We start from the raw sequence: 23322 nt of genomic DNA on the forward strand, positions 1-23322 counted from the left end.
GGACTGTTATTTGAGAAGCTCAAAGCATTGTACTTTATATGTAGTAAAAAATCCATTACTTATAAAATACATTTGCAGATTTTCTAAAAAGAAAAAAAAAGAAAAGGAAAAAAAAAGGAAAAAAGAAAAGGAAAAATAAAAAAGAGGAAAATAGTGGACTTATTAGCTCTGAAAACACTCTTTGAACCACTAACTCCAAAACAAACTTTCTGTTAGAAGATGATCTGAACTTTGTCTTTTTGACCAGTGCAAAAGATCACTTGGAATAAACAGAAGACCTGCATGTGATGTTTTGACAGAAGTTAGAAATTATAGGCCAGCCCCCCTCCCATTTCTTATTTGCTGAATTGATTTGGTATGTCTATGGTATTCCAGCTACACAGCAGAGAGATTTTGCACTAAAAGCATGTTATTATGGGCAGGCTGTCAGCTGCCATGATGATGCAATGATGTGCAGGCAAAATGTAATTGTTGTACTTTAAGCCAGCAGATATTTTTGCATGAATAACTGAAACCTGTCCCCTACTTTTATTGATCCTACCATGTGCTATCCCAAAGCTTCCTACATACATTATTTTTGGTTTTCTACAAGTCTGTTCAAAAGAAGAAAGTCTCCTAACCAGGCAGAACATGCTGTGTAACGTTTGTCTTGTGATGTGAACAGTATCCTATACCTTTAACTATAATCACTGTAGTAGAAAAGAGAAATCTTCAAGATTGCTTTGTTCTTCAGCCATTGCCTTAGAGGATGTAGTACAAGACCCGCCTGAGGCTCCATCTGATCAACTCCACTCACCAGTCCTTTCTCTGTCTTGGAACAGGACTGCAAAAACATCCCCAAATCTAAGCACAGGGGATGGAAGCAGCACTGAACTCTCTACTTGTGGCTAGCTTTCAGTGTTGTCAATCTCTAGAACACCTTTTAGTGGCTGATTTAAAAGTAGAAAACCTTAGCATTGAAATCCCTTTAAAACTCTACAAGTAATGTATTTTTCATAGATGAAGAGACACTTCCAGGAAAGTCTGAAGAAATGCTAAAGATTAAAAAAGGAACACCAAGGGAAATCAAAACTTTTTTGCTTCAGCTGCAGTTCCTATTAACAAAAACACATTAGGTATATGTTTTGTTACTGAATTTTGTTTCCATCTTGCTGGCAAGATTTTAGTGCAGTAATTTGATTTAAAGGAATAACAATGAAACTTAATAAAACTTTTCTTCTGTTACTCCAGATTTTCTTGTTTTGCTGGTGGGTTTTCCATATCTTCTACTTAAAAATAAGAGTGATGCTAATAAGTAAAATGAAGGCTACAGCATACAACTTCATGTAGTTTCTCTTACTGTCTAGTCAGAGTGGGAAGTGTAATTAAGATCCATAACTTGAGTGCTCCAGATAGCATGTATCCAATGCACAATCTAATACATTACTTGGAGAGTGTCTACCTTCACATTGTCATCATGTGCTCCAAGGATATTGTTTGTAAGGAGTTACTGGCAGCATAATTGCAAATTTGGACATTCCTGTATTTACGTGGTGCACTACAATATGAAAGCCAACATAAAATTTCATTTTGTGAGTTATGGCATTGACATGCTTAAATCAGAGGAGTCTTATTTGTAAATTATTTAAGACATAATTACTTTGTAACTAGTCAAGCCACAGCTAACCAATACTTATTCAAGCACTATAATATTACAAACAACCCAGGCCAGGAATGAAATCATTAAAATGGATTTTAGCAACATAAAACACTTCAACAAATGCATGTCTAGATGCACCCCTTCAAAACCTTCCTTCAGGGTGAAGGCCAAAAGAGTGAAAAAACTGGGCTTATGGGAAGGGAACTTCCCTGTCTGGCATCACAGTGCTGTGGGATGCTGGCACACATGGTTACTGGTTATGGTTACTGGTGCCTGGTGCCTTCATTTCTGGTGCCTTGTAAACATAGCCTTGGCTCTGCTGAGCCCATTGCTGAGCAGGATCTACAGGAAAGCCATTTCCAAGAACGCAGCCAGCCAGAGTTTTGCATTATAATCAGACCAATGTACAGTCAGAATCTGTAACTAGATCTGCACAGAGCTAATTTCAGTGTGTGGGGGGACCAGACGGGCAGTAGTTGCTCAGCTGTAGTCCTGTCTCAGGCTCCTTTCCTGCATCCCAGAGGGGCCGTGGAGCCAGCCTGGGGTGCAGTTATTCTGAGCACTCAATCACATGGTCTCAGAAACATCTTAATAAATTCTGACCAGCAACACTGCCAAACACAGCTTCGCCTCAAAACAAAACAGCTACCCAGGATCTCAACACAGCAAGACAGCACCTTGTCCAGCCGAGAAGACAGGAACTCTGGTACCCAGCAAAAATGACTGACAAAAGCCCCTTCGAAACGGATATGCTGACGCTCACGCGATTTGTTATGGAGAAGGGACGCCGCGTAAAAGGAGCGACGGGGGAGCTGACACAGCTGCTCAACTCCATGCTGACTGCCATAAAGGCCATTTCCTCTGCTGTCAGAAAGGCAGGCCTTGCCCACATGTGAGTCCTACCTTGCACTACAGGGAGGAAGAGAAGGCAGAGAGACAGCTACTTGCATAGCAAGGCTGGGGGGTGGGCAGGGATTCATAAATACCTTGGAAGTGTCCTTTTTAAGCTGAGTAAGGTTAGAGCTTCAATGCACTGCTCACCTTGTTATCTCTCGTACTTGTTGATACTGATCTATTTTTGAATTTACTGTGAATTTGCTGAAAATAGCACCATGATATTTTTAATGCAGAATATCTTTGTGATATATTCTGCTAACATCCAAGCCCTCTGCTGAGCTGTGCAAATCAGAGCTTGGCTTACCTTGGGAAGTTAATTTTCTCCCTGTCTCCTGTATAAGCAATGCTCTAAAGCAACAGCCATGCAAGAAACACCATATGCTGCTATACCGGGATGCATTTCTCTTTCCTTCCTCAAGCAGTATCCCACAGGCAGGGAGTCTCAAAAGGCCCTGCAGGAAAAACAAATATAACTATCTGGCATCTAGTGCTTTCACAGATGGAATAAAAAGTGGCCTTAGCAAAACTTGGAATGTACTGAGCTGTTCCACATGGACAAGTTCAATAGACATCAGTTTAAGTCTTTTAATGGTGATATATCTGAAGGAGTTCAGAGATATGGAATACCCTAATAAAACTGTGTGTTTAAAATAGAAAGTTCTTGATATATATTAAAAGATATTTTTCTGAACACACCTCAGTATGCACTTACACCTGCATGCATGAAAGGGACCAGGAATACATTTGTGAAAGAAAGTTAACATTGTAATTCTTTCAGGATTTTTTTTTTTTTTTCTTCCACAGAAACACCAAAATGTGTGATACTAGGGGTTGGGGGTTGGGGGGGGGGGAGGGGGGCGTGGAATTTTGTACTTCTGTTGATTATTTGGTCCAAGTCCTCAATCATTGTAGCAAATCATGAATTCAATGTCTCCGAACTATTACCCTCACTTTATAGGACCATAGTGCTTAGAGAGGACATGAAACATACTCAAAGTGAACCACAGTATCGGGCTCCTATGCCCTTATTCTTAAACTGTACTTTGTCTCTGTCCTTACTAGGTGAAATTGAGCTATTTTGCCTCCTTGGCTTAAAGGAACAGCTGCTTTTACATAATTTTCATCTTTATAGAGGCTATCTCTGAAATCATTTGTAACAGCAGAAAAACAATTTGATATGCTACAGGTAGAATAACATCTAATTATAATAATCATTCTTCACCTTTAAAAAAAACCCCAAACCATCCATTACATTAAGGAGCAAATATTTCTTTTTACAAACAAAAAGCTTCAGATGTTGACTCAGAAATATCTGAAGTATCCAAACATACAAATGAGTAACTTGCACCATTCAAATTAGTGAAACTAGCCATGAAATTTCAGGAATTTCTATGGCAAACTATCAACCACTGTGAAAGTGGCTTGCATCCATCTGCATTTGTGCAGTTAATGAGCACTGACTTTTCTTGACCCTCCAAATAGGAGACTATACGTTTCTTCTTTAATGTTAAAGCACTTAGCTAGAATTTTTGAAAAATTTTCAATTCAAAAGTGAAGGAGAACTTTTTCCAAGTCATAGGCCTAAGCTGTGATTGTGACTGAGAACACATTGGCTGGAGAGTAGATACTTTACCAATGAAAATCATGGTCCTTTTTAAAAATCTTAAACTTGACACCCAACAATAAAATGTCCCAAACACTCAGTACTTATGAAAAGCAAAGACAGGCATCTTTGAGCTTTGAGTAAAAATACCTACTTTACTCCCAGCTCAGGCCTGCCACTGGCCAACTTCATTCTAGGGACTAATTATTGTTTCTTTTTCCTTTTCTTTCCCTCACTTGCCTCTGTGCCCCCCATGCCCTCCTTTTAATTTCCCTTAGTGAATAAAAAAGCTCTATCTTTTCACTGTATGGTTTTTGTATTCGTAGGTTTCCCAGAACATGCACATTGAGTCTAAACAGTACTTCTTCACCTGGAAGTCTCAGAAACATATATACTACTGTAGTGTGTCATTAGCATATTGCTAAAACTAGGATAGGGAAAAGAAACATAATTCTAGCTCAGCTGAGGATCACTGAATCAGACAGACCTTGACCCTGAGATACAGTTCCATATGGCAAATTTCCCGGGGATGCCTTTAAAGTGATTTGGGGTGGCAGGGGACTGAGTGAATGTGGGTTAAATGGCCATTGTGGAGCTCTGAGCAGCCAGCGGCAGAAGATATTGCAGATGTTTGCTGCACTTTCTGCTTCCTCAAAACTGCAGCCAGGTGCCTCATGGGCTGCTGGGGAAGACTGGCACTTACCACCTGGGCTGTAGGCTCTGCCTCTGGCCTGGAGAACATCCACACAGGAGCAAAAGGACCCAAGTAAGGCCTCAAAACGCATGCTTTTGTTTTCTAGCAGCAAGAGTCTCATAATGCACCTTATAAGCTCTTTCATCCAAAGATTATCTAAAAGTGTAGGAAGATAAAAGGAATAAACAACCTTGACTTGTTGGTCTTTTTTTCCTAAAAACCTGTTATGTTGGCCTCCTTCAGGTTTCTTGCCATTTTTACTGCTCTGTAGGTTTGGTATAGCTGGCACTGTGAATGTGACGGGTGATGAGGTGAAGAAGCTGGATGTTTTATCCAACTCCCTGGTGATTAACATGCTCCAGTCCTCCTACAGCACCTGCGTCCTAGTCACAGAGGAGAACAAAGAGGCCATCATCACCCCGAAAGACAAGCGGGTCTGTGCAGCTCCGGCGTTCAGGGGGGTTGTTGGCTCAGGCAGCAGCAGGTGGCACTCTTGCTTCAAGTAGGAAATCTGGCCCCCAAACCCAGCCCTTTCCCGGGGGAATTCAGAAAATTTGCACCATTTCTGTGTTGTTTTGATTAATAACTGTAGTGGGTGGCATGATTTCAACAGAAAGAAGAGATGTGGACAGTAAAAGTATTATTAAAGTTTTGTGAAGGAGGGAGAATAATTATTTTTAAGCTTGTTAACACATCCCAAATCGCAGGTGTAAGTGTACTGTTACATTCCCTGACCACGGGTGCGATGGTTTTGGATTACGTTAGTATTTAGCAAGATAAAGTGAGATGAGAGGCTAGCAGAACTCGGTTTTATGTTACATGTCCAAAGGAAACACCTGACTGCTCCATCAGGCTTCCCCCAGGAGGGGATCGTATTACAGGGAGTTACTGTTCACCCTGATGTAACCTGCCCTTTCCCGAAGATGTTTTTTTCTTTCTGCCTTCTTAAACCCCTCAAACCTCACCACACAGCGAAGTCCTTTCATTCACAGCAAAAAGTAGCAAGACAAAACATATTCATTCGAGGAAGATACTTGCTTCCAGAATGAATCACTCCTTTTGCTTTTAAACGATTTCTTGCCCTGCTTGGCAGCAGAGGACTGCTCCTCTCTATGGTCTATTTGTGCTGTCTGAGCAGAAAAGTGTCCTCTCCAATTTCTCCGGCAGCCCCTTGGGGAGTCGGTGTTGTGCTGCGGGCCAGCTGGGTCAGCAGTGCAGCCTTCTCTGACGAGCTCTATCAGGCACGCTTGGAGGGCTAAATGCAGATAGAAAAACATGGGAGATTTCAAGTAAAAGGAAATAATGATGCGAAACAACATGTCATTAAAAATGGTTCCCTTGCCACTTCTGTTTTAGGGTAAATACGTGGTGTGCTTTGACCCCCTTGACGGTTCATCCAATATAGACTGCTTGGCACCAATAGGAACAATATTTGCCATCTACAAAAAGGTAAGAGGAGTAAATTACACATGGCGCAATTCACTTGCTGAAAGCAAAATGTCTTGAGTTCATCACCTTGCCTAGCTTCTTTCCATGGTCCATTAGGTGTCTCTGGGCAAAAGGGAGCCTTAGAAAGAGTAGATGAGAGCTTGATATTCTTGTGTGCTAAGATGCTACCTGAATTCACAGGACGGGGACACCCAACCCCATGAAATTGTTAGGTGGCAGCACATCCTTCCTCCACACGCAAAGGCAACGTGTCCACACGCTAAGCACAGCGATCTCACCCCCAAGGCCGCTGGTTAGCTCCTTCAGTGGTGCTTGACTCAGCGTTAGGTGCCAGCAAGTTGCAGGATTTGTCCTGGACACCCACTGTGGGGGGCTGGCAGCCCTGGGCCGTGGCCAGCAGCGTGGAGGCCTCCCAGTGCCAGCCGCTGTGCCTGCCATGGATGGGAGGTCATAGGCATGGAAGCGATGAAGGCTGAAGGAAGCTGCATTCGTCGGGGTCCTGGTGGCATGTCTGCTCCCATGGGGCTGCACAGAGCAGCAGCTACGCAGCCAATTACTAACACGAATAGTTACAGTCATGCCAAGTCTTGTGATTTGTTTGCTAATCTCCCAGCAGTTGGTGTTTTTTCCAAAGGCTGAGCTCATGGTCATATGACTGTGGGAGACCCTCAGCCATTGCTATTGTGAAATAACAGTTTGCAGTACTTGTGACTTCAAAGAAGTCTTTGCAGACTCAGATGGTAAAGCAAATGAAGATACGGTCTTTAAGTCCCTCACTCTTTACCTCGTATTTTTCAGCTGGTTAGTCCTTGATTTTTACATTTCCTGTAGGTAATACTATAGGCATCACTGCTGAGAACGTGCATCTTCTAGTGAATCAAATAGTTATGGCACAATTCTCAAGAGGGTTGTGGCTCATGCCAAGTCCTGAAATTTGGCTGTTCATGGTTAGTGCAAACCCACAGCACAGATGCCGTGCAGGCCAGACAACACTGAGATGGTGCCTGGGTATGATTCTGGAAAGGACATTCCTGGGACTACCTCCAGTACCATGCAGTATCTTGCTTTTTGCAGATAAATGCTTTTTCTGTGTTGATGAAATCTATGAAATGTGCTCTAATGTTAAGCAGAGGGGCCTCCACTCTTTAGAGCTATCTCTCCAAAAATACCCTAAATGACAACAGCAGCTCCCAGTAGACAATAGCTGCATTTTCCCTTTAAATTATTAAGAAGTGCTTTATTGATTGTTACTAAAGGGTAGTGGGAAAGAATAAAAGTGAAATGTTTATTCCAGTAGATAAGTGTCACTTAAGAAAGAGAACATAATTTTAGGCCATTAAAGGTTAATGAATAACATTTTTGAAAAGGTAGACCCATTGTGTGATTCCAAAGGGTGAACCTTAGCACCTACCAGTTCTTCAGCTCAGAGATGAGCTTTTGACTGATTTTCTACCATGTCTCAACTTCATTTCCAAAGGCACACTCTCCAAAGTGGAAACATTTGGCTCATTTTAGGAAAAAGAACCCCAAAACAGATAATAAGCACTCTTACAAAAAGGCCAGACTTGGACAATGCATTTCAATCCTGAAGACTGATTGCTCCCAATCCTCACCCTCCACCACAGTGGGAGGGACCATTTCCTCATGGCAGAAGAGCGCTCTATCAGTTTCTTAGAAAAACCCATGAGGAAATAAATACTATCTCAGCTTTATTTAATTTTCCACCTGGCCTTTGTTTTCTGAGATCAGGGTGGTGCTGCTGAAAATCAGAAACACCAGAAAAGTGGGGCTGAGGGAGGAGCCTTGCAGAATCAGCAGGGGATTGGACCATGACAGCTGCTGCTACTGGAGGGGCGCTCAGTTGCCGAAGTGTCAGGATGTGGTGACAATAAATGCCTTTTGCTTGGGTTCTTCCCAGGTTTTCATGCCACTGAGCTGACTCTACAATCCTTAATTCATACTGCACAAATATGTTATGAAACTCTCACTCTGTTTCACTGTGGTTTTAATTTGTCACTTTGCCCAATGCCTCTGATGTATTTTATTTGCTACCCTTCACTGTCACGGGGACAATGTTCTTCCCTTCATGTGGTCCCTCACAGAAAAGGTGTAAGAATTCAGTATAAACACAAAGGCTACTCATGAAATTCATGACACAAGTGGAGACCTGGAAATCTAGTCATTTTAGTGCCAATCCCAGTGCTGATGAGAGTTTCCTCATGTGATGTCAGGCAAATCACAAACACAAAAAATTTCAAACTCAGGTATCACCTGAGGGTGTCCCTATGGCCAAACTCTGCAGCCTTTGTTTCATCAGCCTCACACTAATTATGAGTTATAATGTCAGAGTCACTGTATCTCATTATTTGCAGTCCATCTGTCTACTTTATTGCTTTGCATAAAGACCTCTAAAGGTATTTCCCTACCACCATCACAGTCAAAATATAATGGACAGGAAATCCATCTGTGCACCAGAAAGAAGAGAAAATAGCAATTATCACAGTGTACTGTCCAGTTTAATTCCCTGGCTTGTTTAACAGTACACAGTACTTGGCAGGACAAAACTCCTGCAGTCCTAACATTGAAGTATCAGCTGATCTGTAGCTTTTTCACATTCTAACTAGCTCTGCAAAATGTTTGTTCCAAACCTTTTCTCCTTTCTGGAAGCTAGCTCTTGGAAACACTGTTGTGAAAAAGGATGAAAAAAAAAGTTAATTCAGCCCAACTGCCTTGGCAAGTTGGGCAAATACCTTGAGGGAGGTATTACTCTGTTTTTTTCTGAGTAGTCAACAAATATATCGTTTCTCAGCCATATTAACATCGAAGATGCATTTAAGAAATAGGACTGAAAAGCTCATCTCAGAAAAAAGAATGTATTTTAAAACAATATCATATATAACCCGAAGTTACATGTATATATACCAGATTGTAGAAAACAAAGCACTTTGCTATATTTATACAAAATTATCTTTTCTTTAATAAGAGCATACAAAAAGCTATGACAACCTTAATATGATTGAAACTGTCTAAATGAATGTTTAATTCTGCATTTGACGCTGCAAATAATTTGTCTGCTATGGACAACCATTGCTTTTAGTGGTGAGATGTATGTGCCATAGGGGAATATTTTTGAATGAGATGATGCTACCTAGACCATAATAGTTGGTACTGTAAGGACTGTTTCACAAAGTATTAGCTACTAATAGTCAATATTCAAAGCTCTGACACATGCAAACAAAAGTTTAAACTAGTCTTCCTTCATTATCTGCATTATAACCTCTCAGAATAAGCAGCTTCACATAGTTTGAAGGGACTGAGTACCACATATATTTGTACATGCTATATTTCAGCTCCCATGAAGGCCTGGATGTCAACTGGATTTTTTTTTTTATTTCCACAGAATGACTTGGCAAAGTAGTGATAAAAAATTTGATCAAAATGCAGTTAAAAACTGTAAGTGAAGTAACTTAAGTAACAAAGCCTTTCAGTTGAAAATGAAAACATTTTGATATGAAATTACTGTCTTCATGTACCAAGAAAAGTGTTGTTTTGGTGTCCCACATCTCAGTTTTCCTTGGGGTGTTGGCATAAAATGAGGAGTGGGAACACCTTGCTAGGACCATGATGGGCAAATAATTTATTTTCTACGCAAGACAGTCTTCATGGATTTAATTTATTTTTTTTTAACCAGATATTCATGCCTAGGCCTGCTGTTTCTATTTAGCTGATATTCAATCTAAATAAGCCTGTGCAATCGCTGAGAAACTGTCTGAGTTTGGAACAATAAAATACTAAGCAATGGCCTGAAGAAAGGGGGGGTGTTTCATTTCAGTTCCCCATGGACCACCACCAAAACATCCATGCAAGACTCACTGATGAACTTTTAAGTAAATATTGATACCAAGCAATCCCCACCCATTTTGCAGCAGTGGGAGATGAAGCCTGGAACCAGCCTTCCCAAGTACTGTTGGCTGTCCTCCTTACCTCCCCCAGCAGACAAACTCTTGTAAGCCATGGCTGAGGTACACCTCTAGAGCTGGCTGGAAATATTTGCTCCATGTCTGCTGGGGCTACTGTTGCTCCATGATAACCAAAGTGCCTAATCAAAATACGAGTGTCATAAATCGATTAAAAGCATGAAATAAAATGCCACCTGAATGTTCTATGTAGAATTATAGATGAGTAGCTGCACACTTTCCTGCCTACATGCACACTTTACATAATCACATGCCTTCGTTATTTTGTATATAATATGATGAACATTTCTGTGTAACAGATGAACATGTGTATCAGTTCAGTTACACATCCCTTCACTAGCAGAGACTAATGCACAAACTTGGTTCCATCATGTTGCTCCACATACCCTTTTATTCTGTACTGTGGAAGTATTTTTCCTGTAAAGTTAATTACAGCATTTATCTTTCAGTTATTCCCTCTGAGGGGTGTTATGTTACATTTACAGAAAATTAGTATCTCTGCTCTGTCTCAGATTTCTGATTATCCTCAATTAACAGCTGGGGCCATAATGCTAAGGGATCAGCTTTGTGGCATGTATCATATTGATTGCTTGACATGTATAAAATAACAAACTCTCAACATCCTGTCCCAGCATGTACATGTACCTGTACCAAACTTGCCCTGAATGAGGCAGGGGACAGTCTCTGTTTTTGTTGTTTCAAAGGCCTGCATAGACAGAAAAAGGAAATCTGTTGCGCATTATTATTGAAATGTTGTTTTTATTGTTCATTATCAGAATTTAACCTTTGGTTCAATGGTAATTTTTCCTCAGGAAACAGATGACGAGCCCTCTGAAAAAGATGCTTTGCAGCCTGGACGCAATATTGTTGCTGCAGGCTATGCCCTGTATGGTAGTGCTACGCTGGTTGCCCTCTCCACAGGGCAAGGAGTGGACTGCTTCATGCTCGATCCGGTACGGTCATGGTGTTAATCACATTGCCACTGTCCATTAGAGCCTTCTGTGCTTCGTTTTATTTGCCCTTGTCTCTGTAATCTATCCACTTTGTGCAATTTTTATTTTCATGTCCTGGAGCATCCCAGGTATTAAAGTATTTAATAATATATGAGCACGTTGGTTGCAATACCTGCTTGGTTTTTGCCTACTCAACAGAAGTGAAATTAAGATAAATTCTCAATTAAGTGTTTGAAACCCTCTTCATTCAAACCAACACTTAAGAAAATTTAATTTGTACAATGTCTTTGTGTTCACTTAAAGGAATCTGTGTTTGTTTTATTCTTGATTTTCCTGTCTGAATAAGAACTTCAGAATGTTCACTGTTTAGCCTGAGGCAAGGACCATTTTTTTGATAGCTCGAGCCAAGTGATGTTTCATTTCCCAAGAGCAGTAGAGTTTTATGGCTGTCACCTAAGATGCACACCCAAAAATCTGCAAAAGCACAACACCGCCTATACAATTGAACTATGCCACTCCTCAGTGCCCAGGAACACAAGAGGTGTTACTGTGGGAATGCTGGAAGATCATTCATTTGTAAAACCAGAATTAGATGTGGGAAATAACATGGTGTTGTTTTTTATGGTTTTTTTCTCTTTTTTTTTTTTTAAATAAAAAGATGAATTATTACCAAAACTTCTTGTAACCTTTGTAAATAGTCTTGTTCCAAGTGGAAAGAACTGAGAGATTAACAGCTCTGGTTGAGACAGTGAAAGTTGAAATCAAACTGCAGACAATAACACATGGGTGTAGCTGACCACATTCACTTTAAGATATTTAGACAAGACAGGCAAGAGGAGTTCAAAAATCAGAAGGCAGTGTCATTTCTTAATTTGCAGCCTTATGATTTGAGGACAGAGATTCATGATCCATCTTTCAGGGCTGATTGGTGCTCTTTTGATACTCTGTTCCAATTAGGTTTTGTTTATAGTACCAATTGTGACAAGTTTTCATTAATTTAATGCAAATTCTCTGTTTTCTGCTCTCTTTGAAATATTGTGAGTTTATACACTAGGCTGGTGCTGAAAGGATCAAGCTGTGCTAGCACTTCTGCCATGTTTAGTGTGACAACTGTTACAGAAAGTCAACAAAATTTTCTGCTGCCTGCTAATATCTCATTTATCCTGTCCTGCAGGGACTTGGTGAATTTATTTTGGTGGACAGAGATGTTAAAATCAAGAAGAAGGGGAAGGTATACAGTCTCAATGAAGGTTATGCCAAGTATTTTGATCCTGCAATGACAGAATACTTGCAAAGGAAGAAATTCCCTGAGGTAAGAAAATATTAGCACTGTACCCAATGTACCACGCACTGGCAAGCACTGCATTCCATGCAGTCCTGGCTGATGGAAAAGGATTTGAAGGTCTTCCTGAGTTCAGACCCATGTAACCCTTTCTTATCAGCTGGTCCATTTTGGATATACATGTAATTGAGTTTTGTTTTTGTTTTTTTGGCATCCTGACATTTTTTGTAACTTTTATTACTTAGACTTTGGCAAATCATAGCTTGTTTGTGTGAAGGGAAATGTGCTGAAGAACCAGATCTTTCAACAAAGCTCTGGAAATGTGCACACCACATCTGGGGATACCCTCATTTTTTAGCAGTTCATTTTCTGAATATGCAGTTCAGTCATATGTGCAGCTGGGCATTCAGGGCTAGATTCCACGTGCTGCCCAGAAGGTGTTTGCAGGAATCTGGGTGGCATCACCTTCTCCTTCTCATGCCCTCTTGCCTCTGAAAAATGCAGTATCATTCTTGCACATTCTACTTGCTTCATATGGAGCATGAACCAACCTACATGCTGGGGAGAAAACCTAAACAAATGGTGTGAGGCACAATTTCACTATATTTGGTGGTTAAAATAGAGAGACATCCCATGTCTGATTAACTTGCTTGGACAAATACAGTTTTGTTATTAACTTACCAGTGCTAGGAGGACAGAACACAGGCTCTCAGTGTGGAAGGCTAGAAGCTCTCTAGAAAATGTGGCTATGTGAAGTGTAATTCTTCATAAAATACGGTGATGTGGATCAACTCAGGACTCAATTTGGTCAGGAAACTGCTTTTAAAGCTCTTCTTATAAAAAAAAAGTCAGATTATTTTTAAACTATTAGTTGTCAAGGATACTTGTATTTTGGTTTGTGTTAAATAAATGCATTAAGTAAAAACCTCAGGGTGCTGTAAAAGGGAAATATAATGAGTAACCATTTAAACTATGGTCCCATGATAAGCTCCTCCTTCTGAACTACAAAATCTGGATTTACTGTATCAGCTGTAGCTACAAGGCTACTGACTGAATATCAAACCCTCCTTTTTGTATTACCCAGACTGTAGCTACAGAGAGTGTCACACCACAGCATTCTAAATATATTGACCTTGAATTTTTGAGATTATTTTGCGACTTCAAAGTCTGCATTCAGTTCAGCTGTGAGAGAAGCAGAAACCCACAACACAACTTTCATACTTCCTGAAACCTAATCCAGCTGGGAAAGTGAAGAACATATGTGCTTCTCATTCTGCTCACGTTATACCAGGCTATGCATTCAGTATAATGCCCTAAGACTGGATTTATTAATTTATTTTTTTTGCAAAGCATCAAAGTGTTATTTAACGTAAAACTCTTAAACAAATGAATCAACCCCAGGCAACAAGGAAAAGACTGAAGAGATATCAAACTCAGTGGAAAGACCAGACAGAGTTATTTCCCCACAGGATCAATGAGGACAGCTCTATCAGGTAACTCACTAAATCCTTAAATTGAGACATACCAGAAAAAACTCATATGCAAACACTATTTTATCTCAAGTCTGTGCATCATTTGATGAAAACATACTGAAATTGTTGGTCTAATGCAACAGAAGTTGGCAGATATTTTTGTTACTTTAAAGCAAGCAGCACAGAAGTGCATGGGTTATTTGGGGCACAGGAAATCTTCTCAGTTGTGCTGAATAACCACATTTTTTGCTGCATTGAGATGTACAGTTGTCTGCATGAGAAGGGCTGAGGCACAAATGTTATGGCCACAAAGCACAAGGAAGTGCCCTGCCCATCTGAAACTTGTTACGAACCTGAGTTTTGGAAACAGCATAACTCAGTTCCTTGATTTGGAAAGCACATTATATTTGCATTGTGGGGAGGACTAGAGATAAAAGGTTTTGCCATTTCTCAGTAGCATGGGACGTGCTTTCTGGCCTCACCTGTTAGCCTAACCAGCTACAGCCACATTGGTGATGTTCCTCCTTTCCCTGCAGGACCCAGGTTGAGATTTTCACAGTTTTGGTCTTTGTCCCATTCTCTCCAGCATGCAGAAGGGTAGTGAGGGTGTCTGCTGGATATCCCCTGCCTCTGACTTGAGGAGGAACTGACATTCCTTGGCATGGAAACACCTTCTTATTCGGGCAGATTACTCACCCTATACTCTTCTGGCTGCTAAAAGACAGGAGACCCGGCACCAGTTTTAGCTATTTGTCACTTTTTTTCATTTTTCTTCCTTAGATCTTACCTCTATTAACTCCTTCCTGTGCTTCTCGGTCAACATGCTGTTCAGATGACTCTCTGACATTGCCACTAAAAACTGAAAAGTTAAAAATAAAATGGAAACAAAAGTAGAAAGTTTTCCACAACACGTCCTATGTTCTATATCATTGTCATTAGCAACAAAACACTAAAAATCAACCATTTATGAGTAGAAGAGAGGTTTCCTCTTACTATCTAACAGCTGTGTCCCAGCTCAGAGAGCCTGGACTACAAAGCCCCATTGACCCTCAAAATTTCTTGTGGATCCCCATATACCTAAGGCATCAATTCTGAATAAAAAGCACTAGAACGATGCTGATGTTCTGTAGGCCAGACCTAAGCCTTCTACTACTACGATGCAGTGGGAAACATATGTCTAACCACATCTCTTCTGGTATGAGAGTGAAGCTAATTTTTTACTAAGCATGACAAAATCACACTGCTTCTTAACCAGTTTGAAGAACAAGTTTCTGTTCACAAAATTGCCTGTAATGCAACATGTTTGCTCCAGTCTGCAATGCTTAGTGGGCACTGCTGGGCCAGAAACTGTCTCTGCACAAATTTTACAACAACTTCTCCCCAGAATGGGTCCTTCCTAGTAGCCACAAGGCCCTACCTTCTTTCTGGCACTGGTTGACCCATGGTAGAATTTGAAACTCCCCGTGGACTTTGTCACACTTTGCTAGGACACTTTTATCTTTGCTTCCTACAGTCAGAGACAAGAGAAGTTGAGTCTCATCACAGCTTGTGGATGATGACAGCTATGCAACTGAGACTCGTTGGTTAAGGATTTATTCCAGCAATGCCATTAAAAACTTACCCCCAGTAGCACATTTCAGTATGAAGCATTCTTCTGTCAACTAGCCAAGCTGCGTCTGAATGATACAAAAAAGCTAGTAAAACCACTATTCTTTTGTCACCACATCTGTATGTGGAGTAAGGGATGCAGTAAGACTTTGTTATAGTTTGCAAAAAAAATTTCTTGCCCCCCCTCTCCTACTTATCATATTTATATAAGAAAAACCTGGTCTTGTTCTGCTGTGGAAGAGCAGAGCTGTCAGAAATCAGTAGAAGACAGAAATGAAAAAAATTGACTTCTATCAGAACATGAAGAAAAAATATCACAGGACCTATCTGTTATGAATGATATTTGTTCATTTGTGTTAAGCAAAAGAAAAAGCAGCAGAAGGGGTGAAATGAAGAGTAGCCACAAGTTTACTCAAACACCATGGATGCTGACTAAGGGAACATGAAGGTTCTTTCACTGGCATCAACTAAATAATCAGAAGTGCTTATTGAGCAAGCACAGAGCTTGGCATTGCTGAGGACTGGGGATGAACCGGTCTAGCATTCATGCTCTATTATTTTGTGTGAGAAGAATGCCTGGGCAATATGCCAACACACATGTGACACCTATTAACTTTCTCATATGTTAAAAAAATATGTGTAAGCAGCAAAACTGGAGAAACAAGAAATAACATTTCACTAACTAAAAGTAGTATTTATTCTTCCCATGTAGGCAGCTGTATGCTAAGGGAAGTAAAAATTTTATTTCAGTATGTGGTTCAAGTGATAACCTTATTAGAATGGAGGAATTTATCTTCTGTATTTTTCTCAGCACACTCTCAGCATTATGTCTCTAGCTGGTGAATATCTGTCTGGCTAAGAAGCAACTACAACTGTCAGTGGCATCTCATGAGCTTAGAATATCCTGAGTTAGAAGGGAACCTCATAACACTGTCCATGTACACACAAATTATGTAAATAATCTGCATATAAATAGGAAATCTAGCACATTCCAAAACTGTCAGATGATGTGTACACAGGTGGCTCAGCTGTGCATTAAACTTTTTACCTGTGATTTACAGAGTCCTTATTTGATAATGTCATAGAAGCAATCCTAAGCAGTCTGGTTCAGGGGCTGCTTGCTAATATGTTATGGCTTTTCTTAGTATTCAACAAACTGCTCGTAGGACTCAGTTCATTACCTTTTAAAACCACAAAAGAAAGCTCTTCTTTTGATTGTATTTTTAAAGTTAATTTGAGACTATAATCACATCTTTCCCAGATTTTAACTGAAAATTCTCACTTGTCTCCTTTTAATACCTCTTAAGGTGTTCCTGTTGGTTTTTCCTATTGTCAGATTTTTACAATTGCAAAGTCACAAGTACAAACAGCTGTGAGATGGAGAAGCCATCATTTGAAGCCTAAATATGCAATTATTTGAGCATAAGCCATGAAAAACAAGGGAACAAATACTTAAAGGTTTTGTTCACCTGTGCCTACAATTAATAGCACCAGATTTAAACAAAACTAAATGTAAAAGCTCTAGACTGTGTCTTATCCATCAGTCTTTCATAGTTTGCATTGTTTTCTTCTGAATTTTTCATAGTTTTCCTAATGTGTACAACACGAATCATGAAAACCAACATGTGTACAGTTGAACAAGGGTTATTACGTAGCCTGGAATGGTTCTCTTTTCCTATTTTATTATCAGCTATATAAAAAATCCAAGTCTTATCTTTAGCAGCATAGGACTTAACTTCCTAGTGCTGTGTTGCTTTACAATATGCAATTTCATGAGAATTTTTTTCCATTTTAAAAGACAGTAATTGTCAAAACTTCACAGTCACATTGAACAATTTGATAAAGTGATCTCAAAATAGAATTATGTTTTTCTCTATTTTCCTTCCAAGCGTGGATTTTTTTTCCCAGGCCTTTCCTTGCTGGGAAAGGTAACTAACTTGTGGTGTCTGAAGGTTTTCGAACTGCCATTGCTGAACAAGTTCTCTATGTACTTTTCTAGATCTAGCTATCAGTACAAGATGAGCTTTGTAGAAAGTGCTAAGATCTTTTATTAGAAAACTGACCCAGACAGAAAAAAACATGCTGAGATGTTTTCAGACTTTTAGCACTGTAATACAAAACATATATGTGTATTAAATGTTCTTGAAGTTCAGTCTATAGTAATGTTCTGGGAAGATGAAAATTCCTCCTCAGCTTTATTGAAGACAGATTGAGAGATATGAAAAGACCAGCAAAATTCTTCTCTTAAAAAGCTTTCCCTAAATTTACATCTGTCTTTTGTATCTCCTCTTCATAAAAGTATGATGACATGTCATATTTCTTGAGTGGAGCTTATTTGGTCTACCGTACGTACTTCTATTTGTTCAAGACACCTTGCTTGTCTTCTGTGTTTCCTACCTAACCATTTCTGTCACCAGCAGACCTGCGACTGACATGAATACTTTCTTGATTGCTCTTGCTAAAATGGCCTGTCCTTCAACAAAATCAATTTCTAAGCTGAGAGCAAGGAAAATTACATTAATGAATAAATGGTAATCTCCCAAACCAAGCTGCAGAATGAATTCTATGAACAATTTCACCACTTGACAAAGGAGCTAGAAGGTAAAAGTTTGAGTTCTCTTGGAACCATCTGAACATGAATGACACCCCTCCTCATGCTCTGGCTTAGGAAACAGTGAAAGATCGAAAATCAAATTATTCTGATCTTGTTCTGATAAGGTGAAGAAGTTTTCAGTCCCTTGTTTTTTCACAGGCTGGGGTTTGATTCCAAATGGTGCCCTCAAATTACAGGCACTCTGGTTTACATACTGTGTCTGCAGCTTTTTAAATCTCTTATCTTAAAACCCTGTAGATGATCACATCTTACAAAAGGCTGAACTTAGGACTGGTTTTGGTATTTGCAGTATCCATAAACAGCCATTGATTTAAGCAGCTTTGATTCCAGTTTCATAGCAGAATTACACTTTGCCACACTACTAGTTGTCTAGCCTGGTAAATATAGTGCTTTACTCTATGTTTTTCAGGATGGCAGCTCCCCATACGGTGCCAGGTATGTGGGCTCCATGGTAGCTGATGTTCACCGTACACTGATGTATGGTGGGATCTTCATGTATCCTGCTAACCAGAAGAGTCCTAAAGGAAAGGTATATAATCTGAATTACTTTCTGGTGAACTTAGCCAAACTAATACCTCTGGTATTACCACAGAAGTAGTTTAGATAAATAAACAAACAATAATGTTCCACTGTGGAAAAAATTACTAACGAAATGACAGACAGAAATCAAATTTAGGAAAGAAATTTAGGCAATTGCTGATTTAGGCCAGAAATCTCCCTCTGTGCTTTTATATTACGAGATACTCAAGTGATTTTCACTGCAACCAAGGACTTAATAATTCTTCTAAATACTTCAGTACCATTGAAACCCATTGAGACACCTGTGCATAGCTTGCAGATACACCACGGATCTAAGGAAAACCTCTCGACTTTAAACTGGCAACTAGAGTTATCCCATCAGCTGGTGGGATACGCTGAGCCCCAGAAAGGGTTTTGTCCAATACTAGAAAAAAGGGTTTTCCTACCTTATGTTTCCAAAGGACACTGATCTTATATCACCAGCTCTGCAAACTCAGGCTTCAACTACCTGATCAGAAAAGGTGATTACAGTGGAATGTATGTTTCTCATACAATATTTCAGGAAAGTATGACTTCCCTATTGGACACCAGTACAAAGTGCACCATGACAATGCAGTGCAATGCAATGCAGTCAGTCTTTGAAACCAACGGGCCACGGGCCATTGTCAACCTCAACTTCTCTCCTGCAGCATCAGATACCCTTATTATCAACTTTTTAAAGAAATATGTTTTAAGAGACCTAGTCGTACAGCTGATCTGTGGATCAACAGTAACCTGCAGAAATCCTTAGGAAATCATTGGCTCAGTACCTCAGTCCTGCTCAGGTTGGGCATGGTGTTCTGACTCCAAGAATACATTCTTTCCTGATCTACACCATACTTAAAACCTTCTATTCAAATGTTTTTGCATACATGGCTGGTACATGGAGGAATCTGCCCCATCTTCCATACTGGTCTCAAAATATCCTAATGTCTACAGTCTTTAGGGAGAGAGGACTACTGGTTCCATCATAGTAAGCTTATATTTACCAAAATACCAGCAGATCCAAATGGTCTTCAAAACAAAAATAGGAAAATAATTATCTTCAACATATACAACCAAAAATGTCTGCATGTTTGTCCAGGCAAAAATGATTTAAATTTTTGAATCAGCATCCCATGGCGAAAAAAAAAAACCAACAGCTCCCAAAACACCACCCCAAAAAGTCCCCAGCAAATTATGTGGATCTGTTTGTATATAAGGGAAGAGAAAAAAAAGGAATTTGCTGTGTGTGAAAAAAGTGGGTTTGCTGACTGGCCTCTTCCAATTAAACTTTTTGTTTTGAAATCTGTACTAAACCACTGTTGAAAAGAGAGAATGAGAAACAGGACAAAAGAACAAAGGAACAAAGTACTTACATAACTTTACAAAATAAAGGTTTCCACAGGAGTTAACCCACATTTATTATTGGATTGCTGTGGCTTGAACTGCCGTAGTAAAGAGAGTAATGGAAGAAATAAAATATGCTATCATTACAAGTAAGTTTTCTTTCCATCTCAGAGTACAAGAGTATATAGTTCTTTTCACATATATCCTTTCTTATTGGAGAAATTATACTCTTGTGGCAAGTACCCTGAAAGACAGTCTATGCACTTTGTTAGAGAGCAGAAAATAATCAAATGTTACTAATTGATCAAAAGTCTCTAGAGTAAATGCAAATGACATGGATGTAGGCCCTAAAATTTACAGATCCTTCTTTAGGTTAAAGAAAGAAAATTAAATGCTCAATAAACACTACAGTACAAGACTACCAATAAATCTTCAAATAATGTATTTTGAATAATATTTTTCATAAACTTAAGGCTTATAGTTTTCTATTAGGTGAAAATGTTAAACCTATCTGAAGACAGAGCCCACCTGTAGATCTTTAAGCGCAATTGCACTGCTACCTGAAGAAAAACTGCTTTCCTCAAAGCATAGTCACAGCTAAGCAACATGAAACTTGAAACGTGGTTCCATGGTGATACCACTGCTGTTTGCTGGCTCATGATCTTCCAGAACTGGGCCAAGCAATAGGAGGAAGAGTGAAATATAATGATCCTATGTTGCCTCAGAGATGGAGTCCTTGTACCAGAAGTAGCACTTCACTGGGCTTTAAAGATAAGAAAGAAGGTAATATAGTGCTATTTAAGTTGTGGTATATCATCGTTTTATTGCAGTGTGCTAAAGGCACGACGGGTAGTGAAGTCCTGTGTTCAACCCATTTCTCTGTCTCTATACACTGTAGCATTCTGTCACACTTCATTTTTCCCAGAAAACATTCCCTCTTCTGGAGTCCTTCAAACAAAATATGTGTTAATATTGTTGTACATGAGCACTTCATAGATAAACCTACAGAAATAATGTTTGTTCAGAACTGACCAGCTATCATCGATGTTCATTTAAACACAGGAACTTTTGGCATATATCCTAAATAAGCTCGCACTCCACCAGAACACACTCACCTCAAAAGGTAACATTTAAAAAATGTAAACAGGGTCCAAACCAAAAAGGAAATTTTGCCTCTAATAAATAACTGCAGCTCCTTCTGAAGCTAAGGATAAGTTGGATAAGTTCAGGCCACTAATATCTATATACATTTCTGAAGAGAAGCAATAAAATCCTGAAATATGAGACTGGGAGCATCAAGTTTCAAACTCCAAAACATCCTGACTAAACATAACATGATTATCCCAAGCTCTGAGTTAACACATAAAGGCTCCATATGAGAAGATATTTTGGCTTTTCTTTCCCAGAACTGTTAGCTTAACTGGCTTAACTGTTTTGCTGATGTTTGTGGGACACCCACTTTTGACATTTTTGACAAAATACAGCTTTGCTGGTGCTGCATATCTGTATGTCAGCTTGGAAATGATAGTGGTGATGCCTGGGTGTAAGGTCAGTGAGTGCACTGTTCCTCCAAACAAAAAGCTTTAGCGAAGGTGAGAAGGAAGGGGGGACTCTCTGAGTGACATTGCTACTCAGGTAAATTGAAGTTCGGTACAAAATTTCCTAAAATCACAAAAGGAATGCTAAGTTTTGGGAAGTCCTTTGATATAATTTCCCCCTAAGACAATCATGTGTTTCTTCTTTCTTTCTAGCTCCGACTTCTCTATGAATGCAACCCTATGGCTTTCATCATTGAGCAGGCAGGTGGAATGGCAACTACAGGGACCAAAGCAGTGTTGGATGTGAAACCTGAGAATATTCACCAGAGAGTTCCTCTCATACTTGGCTCTCCAGATGATGTGCAAGAATACCTTGATTGTGTTCAGAAACACCAGAAGAGCAGCTAAAGTCTTTCCACATCAAATATTGCTTGTCCATTTTCAGTTTCCAAGAAAAGCTTTACCTTTCAAAACGGTGGATTCTAGCATTTACCACCAATCTCAGTGAAAGTCCCAATTTACAAAAAGAGGAAAAATAGTGAGATTTTGTTTCTCCTTGCAGGCAAATGTAGAAATCCTTTAATTCTGATTTAGGCAGGTCAAGTATAGAGACAGTCATGACAAACAGCAACTACTTACTTTATATAGTATTATACAATGTTAACAAAAGGAACGGTATCCCCATTTGATCCGAAGCTTTACATTTGACATTGCATGGACAGCATTGTTTGCGACAGGATTTCCACATCAATATTGGCAATGCCATTATCTGGATTTTTTGTCAGGTTTTCTTGCAGATGTTTTTTATCTTGACAGCCCTAAGAAGAGCAGAAATCTCATGCTGTCTGAAACAGTATTTTTAAGCTGAAAATTGTATATATTTTGGGTAATTAATAGAGATGAAAAGGCTGCAGCATTGCCAGGGTATTTGATTTCTCATGAGAACAGGAAATATCATCTGTTGTATACACACACCTTTCAAAGCACAAATTACAATAAATCATTGCTATGGATGTGAGACTCAAATCATGCCTGTTCTGTTGATCCACTGTCCTCTGCATCGCCCTCTGATCCACTGTCCTATGTAAGAGGATACACAAACACTGTTATACCTCCATTTTCTCTTACTTTGAAATGTTCTTATTTCAGATTGAAGCTTGCCCTTTTACACATTATATTGCAATTCCTTAGTCACTGTGTTGTCCTGTCTTTAAGTGGAAGGGAACACACAAATTTTGTAGATGCTTTTGGTTTTTCCAGGTTTTGTGGATGCTTTTGTAGATGCTTGTGCTATGCTTGCGGTCAAAGGGAACAACACAAGTCATACAGTCTGCAGAAGCTTACAAAACTTTTAGTAAATTCCACACTTGGCGTGAGAATTAATACAAGTTAGCCCCTAATCTCCTAGAATAAGCACACAGCAGTGGGGTTTGAATAAAGAGGTAGGGGGGTTTGAATAAAGAGGTAGGGGGTTTTGAATAAAGAGGTAGGGCAAAAGGGGAGAAAGCAGGAGGGAGAGAGAGAGACAGGGAGAGATATGAATTAAAGAGGAGGGGGAAGGCAGGGGAGACACAGAGTCTTGACTCCAGCTGATGTGGAGTCCAGGGACGGGGGGGGCATATGTGCCTGGGCTTTGTGAGGATACCTGTTTTTCCCTGCCATGAAGATAACTTTCTCATTTTCTATACAAATTAGTTATGATGCACAGT

At 39.6% G+C, this 23322-nt stretch overlaps 1 protein-coding gene across 1 annotated transcript; it reads left to right on the forward strand.

Annotated features, from left to right (window-relative positions):
* Positions 1 to 2122: 2122 nt before the first annotated feature.
* Positions 2123 to 22631, forward strand: LOC102099145 (fructose-1,6-bisphosphatase isozyme 2). The gene is made up of 7 exons (XM_005522620.3): positions 2123 to 2531; positions 5105 to 5267; positions 6190 to 6282; positions 11072 to 11212; positions 12387 to 12524; positions 18598 to 18717; positions 21827 to 22631. Exons 1-7 carry the CDS (start codon positions 2359 to 2361, stop codon positions 22019 to 22021), a joined length of 1023 nt encoding a protein of 340 aa, XP_005522677.1. The 5' UTR covers positions 2123 to 2358; the 3' UTR covers positions 22022 to 22631.
* Positions 22632 to 23322: the final 691 nt, after the last annotated feature.

This window comes from Pseudopodoces humilis, chromosome 4, assembly GCF_049639895.1.
Source record: "Pseudopodoces humilis isolate 2021_Gansu_Grassland_sample_001 chromosome 4, ASM4963989v1, whole genome shotgun sequence".
Classification (NCBI taxonomy): domain Eukaryota; kingdom Metazoa; phylum Chordata; class Aves; order Passeriformes; family Paridae; genus Pseudopodoces; species Pseudopodoces humilis.

Excerpts from the sequence above, each read along its gene's own strand:
- LOC102099145 (XM_005522620.3), top strand. The coding sequence starts at position 2,359 with ATGACTGACAAAAGCCCCTTCGAAACGGATATGCTGACGCTCACGCGA. Across the intron at positions 6,283-11,071 it reads TATTTGCCATCTACAAAAAG|GAAACAGATGACGAGCCCTC; the intron begins GTAAGAGGAGTA and ends ATTTTTCCTCAG. Across the intron at positions 11,213-12,386 it reads ACTGCTTCATGCTCGATCCG|GGACTTGGTGAATTTATTTT; the intron begins GTACGGTCATGG and ends CCTGTCCTGCAG.